Consider the following 4,797-nt stretch of genomic DNA (forward strand, 5'->3'; position numbering starts at 1 on the left):
TTCTCCCTTACTTGACTATTCATTTGGCACCAAAATGAAAATAATATCTATTCTTCTAGGCTATTTAGCATGTTAAAGATGTTGTATCTGGATTTTGTGACGTTTTCATCAATGTTGTCAATAAACACTTGGTAAATTTAAAAATCCAAAAGAATTGGCAACGGTGAGGCTCTGAGAGGAACCCCATCTAGAAGTAGCAATACTCAAATGACAGCACTACTTTCTTGGGCTCATTTGTATATACAATGGATTTTAAAAAGAATAATCATGCACTGCACAACACAGTAGGAAAAACACTCATAGTTATCAGCACGTGATTTTTTAACATATCCAACTTCTGGACTTTGGGAAAAAAAAGATACTCCAGGATTTTAAAATTACAAACCTAATCTATAAGCCCCAATGTTAGAAAATAATACAAATAATAAAATACAGACATAGTGTAAGCAAAAAAACAGCTCTAAGGGATACTTCAATATACCTGGTATTCCTTGTGTCAAGAAAGTTTTCAATGAAATCATATCCATATGTGCTTTACTTTATTTGATGAAATATTTTATATATCCTTAAAGTGAACAATATTTTATTTCAACAAGCAAACAGGAATAAACTATATTACTGAAATTGTGATGTTGTTTTATAATCTATTACTAGTAAACAGTCTTTTATAAAACATTTTTACAACTTTTACCACAGGAAGCTATTATTTTTCACTGTAAGATTTTTGCAGTCAAATTTCATGTTACATTAGATAAAAAACTACTAAAAATACAATTTCAGTAGATATTCCTACAATTAATTATTTTTTTTAAAAAATCAACTTACTTGTGACCTAAATGCTTCAGAAAGTATCCCAGAACCTTCAGAGCTTGAACCCAAATACTTTCACTTTTAGAAGCCAAGAGTTTGTAGATTACCCTAAAAATAGAAAAATAAATGATTTTTTTAAACTCCTACAAATATTAAAAATATAAGAACTGTATACTTTAAAAAGTATACAGTTTTATGTATACATATAAAACATAAAATACCTCTCAGGAATTTAAATTCTTAGAATAAATGAAAAATTAGCATATTTTATTAATTTTTCTTAACTTGGCCTTTAAATATATACTAAAGGGCAATATGATTGGTTGTTCACAAGTACTAACTCCCAGCATACTCAACAAAATTTTTCTATTTTAAGATCCATGCTTAGTAAAACCATGTTTCCTCTTCTCTTGGAATTTCCCAATGATTGTATCTGATGACCTTTGGACCACAGACCTGCCCAATTATTTCCCTTTTCTTAGAATTCAGAATGAGGTCTGAGAAATAATATCTAGTCTTTGTTATCCTCTTGAATTAGGAAATGATTTAAAATAGAAACTATAAGACAGCCTTGCTATGTTAATACATGCGAGTCTATATACAGAAGGAAGAACATAGCAGACATATAGAAAGTAACAGAGGAAGCAAACTTATTTCCTATTAGCTTTCCAATTCCTGGTTCCTACCCTAATGAGATTTCTATAACAAACACATTAATGTGTTTACTTAAATTAGTTTGATTACTTTTCTGTTACTTGGAGCAAAAAAGTCTCTAGTAACACATAACCTAACTTAACCTATACAATCACTTCAAATACTATATAAGACTAGGGTCATATTCACTACAACATTTGTAGGGTCTTTAGAAATTTTATCCCGTATTTTTTTTTTTCAAAAAATAAAAGCAAATATTTTTTTCTAAAATGTAGCAGGGCAATAGCAACTATATTTTTTGCAACTCATTCTAGAATTTAAGAAGGTTCATTGAGGATGGCAGTGGTGACATTATAAAAAATAGGATGTGTTTTATTATATTAAATATCTCTTTTGTAAATAAAATGTTATATAGATGTAGATGTGAACAAAAACCATCTTTGTGTCCTTTCATGCTGTGACCTTTGACCAACCTCACTGTCCTTATAAGCATATCAAAGCCTTCTAGTCAATGATTATCTGTGTTCCTTAACAACATAACCATAAATAGTTTTGTAAGTAATGGCCAGGATGACATCCCAGATGAATATCAAACTGGTGACAATATGGACCACCAGGAGGTCTGGCCCCTGGCACTACTGCATTCTTTGTCTCTTTGACTTGTCAATCATTATACCTGAGATATACTATTTTTTAAAGAGTACAGTAACAGTTTTTATCAGCGAATAATCCGCACAGAATTGCTGGGTTGTCTCTTCCACTCAGACTCAATCTTCCCGAATGTAAATTATCCTATAATGAATTATTATATTGAATGGAGTTGCCTGCTTCATTTGTCAGTCAAGATACATTCTCGTTACAGTGGCCATTACAACTTTGCCCCACTGATGGACAAATGTCATTCCAGAATTTGAAGATGAAATAATCTAGGCTAAATAAAAGCTGGTCATAGAAGATGCAGTTTAATTTTCATATCATTTCAGTAACATTAACAAAGGGGAACAAATAACTTAAGTTAGTGACACCTATTTTATGTTTCACAGTAGCTTATACTATTAAAAAAGAAAATAATAGGTTGTGGTTTGTTGTTATTTTTTGCAGACTATGAATAAAGATAAAATCTGGAGTGATTATTTCACTTGGAAGATGATTTTTTTCAAAACCTCAAGTTCCTAAATGAATATATTTACACTGAAATCTATTTTCAAGACTTTTAAAAATCAAGATCAATCATTAAAAAGGACAAATATGAGAATAGGAAAATAGGAAAGTTATACATGTCAAGTAAGAAATATTCCGAAAAGCATCAGAAAAAATATTCAACAGCAAAAATAATCTTGAGATCCAAATTAAAAGCTATACTCATATGGAATCAGAAATCCCACAGAATTACTACTTTCTAGGAATAACTTTGCATTAGAGAAAAAAAAGGTGTTTACCCTGGATAAACAAAAGTTCTGATTAACATTTGATATATGAAAACATCCAGTCATCAAACATCTACACTACATAGGATTTTCTTCACAATTACACAGGTGTTTCTTACAAAACAAGATGCAGATACAGGACTGCAATAGAGTATGAACAGGAAATTTACTGACAGAAAAGTTAATGAATGTTTATTTGTAATATAATAAAATAGGTGAATCCTAATTCATATGCCTGAGTTGTTGATATTATTAATATTGATATATTATTTCCAAACTCTATTTATAGCCTATAGAAGTTATTCCACTGAGTTGCACATGGAATAACTTAAATTTCTTCTTCATTCAAACAACTCAGGCTACAGAAAAATAAAAACGGAGAATTCCTAAAGGGCTAGGTTCTATTATAGGTTAAGTTCCTAAGGATAAGTCAAGAAACTATGTTTCACCTGTCTACATAATTACTCTACAATCTTCATAACTAAACTACAATAAGTCTTGGTCTTGCCGAGTGGTGCACTGGGTAAGAGCTGGTTTGGGACTCCAGCTCTGAGCAGCAGGGCGCCAGTTCGGATCCCATATGGGGGCCAGTGACACTGCCCTCTACAACGAACATGGTGAACAACAGCTCGACCTGGAGCTGGGCTGCTGTGAGTCGCCAGCGACGGTGTAGGCTGCAGCCCCTGCTGCAGTGGGCTGTCATAAGCTACCGTGTGTGGCTGGCAACCAGCGTAAGCAGCTGGCAGCTGGTGTGAGCTGCCAAGAGCTGCCGTGAGCGGCCGTCCAAAGGCCAGCGACCGATCTGCCTCGCCTGGGAAGAGCTCAATGATAATACCAACATGGGCCTGTGAAGCAATGTCCTCCACAACTAGAATGAAGAACAAAAGGACAGCAACTTGTCTGTTCCCCTTCCCTGATTCCTCACTGCTGTTCCCCTCTCCCAATTCCTCAATAAAATCTTTAAAAAAAAAAATCAAACAAACAAAAAACTATAATAAGTCTTCAAATTCTTTTGATTTTGACATCTTGTCCTAAAACATCTTTCATCTATATTATTGTCATTGCACTGCCACTACCCTAGCTCATCATCCCTCAAACTGACAAAATCATCTCTCTACTGATCTTGCTACATCAGTTTTGGCCCTCTCCAACTCATTTTCCACACAGCTGACTGTGTAGCTAACAAAATGGAAATCGGAGAAAACCAGTAACTCATTAAAAATTATTTAATTTTTATCACAAACAATAAAATCTGAACTTTTTATCATTCTGTGGACCTTTCAAACCTGGCAACTATCTAGCCCTGGAGTCTAAACTCATAATTTTCTTGTGTTCTCTTTTGTTGAAATACACCATGCTCTCTTCTGTCCTACTGCAATAAAAATTTACTCTTCACACTACTTGAAATGTCTTTACTATAGCAACAATTTAATTACTTTTCTTGAGACCTATTTTCTACACACTTCTTCTATATTGAGTATTAGAGGGTTAATAGCAGCTTTCTCCATTTATTCCCTTTTTATGTGTAAGATTTTGTTATATTTATTCCAAAGTTCGTGTAACAGAGGTTATTCCCAGAAGCACACTGTACTCACTTAATGTCTATTAAAAATACTAATATAATCATACCTTATTCCATTTCTTTGATCAAATGCTGGTATCATTGAGGCTGGGTGTTCTGACATTAAAGCCACTAGTAACTGTAACACATCATGAATATTTTCATCCTGCATAATAAGAATCACCAATATTTCTTTAGTTAAAATTTTATTCTAATGCTTTGAATAAAATAATTAAAATAGAATACCCAGGCCATGTCCTACCTCATGCATTGTAAGTAGGTAATTTAATATACTCTGAAGTTCATCTTCCTTGACCCCTCGATCCTATTTATAAAAAAAAAAAA

General features: G+C 32.9%; 1 protein-coding gene across 1 annotated transcript in view; it reads right to left on the reverse strand.

The window, feature by feature from the left end:
* Positions 1–4,797, reverse strand: part of NBEA (neurobeachin) — a 707,336-nt gene that overhangs the window by 539,042 nt on the left and 163,497 nt on the right. Inside the window, exons 15-17 of the mRNA XM_019653151.1 lie at positions 4,715–4,777; positions 4,521–4,618; positions 826–918 (exon numbers count right to left, since the gene is read on the reverse strand). Coding sequence (XP_019508696.1) covers positions 826–918; positions 4,521–4,618; positions 4,715–4,777 — 254 coding nt within the window. The remainder of the gene's footprint in view (positions 1–825; positions 919–4,520; positions 4,619–4,714; positions 4,778–4,797) is intronic.

This window comes from Hipposideros armiger, unplaced genomic scaffold (genome assembly GCF_001890085.2).
Source record: "Hipposideros armiger isolate ML-2016 unplaced genomic scaffold, ASM189008v1 scaffold_198, whole genome shotgun sequence".
NCBI lineage: Eukaryota > Metazoa > Chordata > Mammalia > Chiroptera > Hipposideridae > Hipposideros > Hipposideros armiger.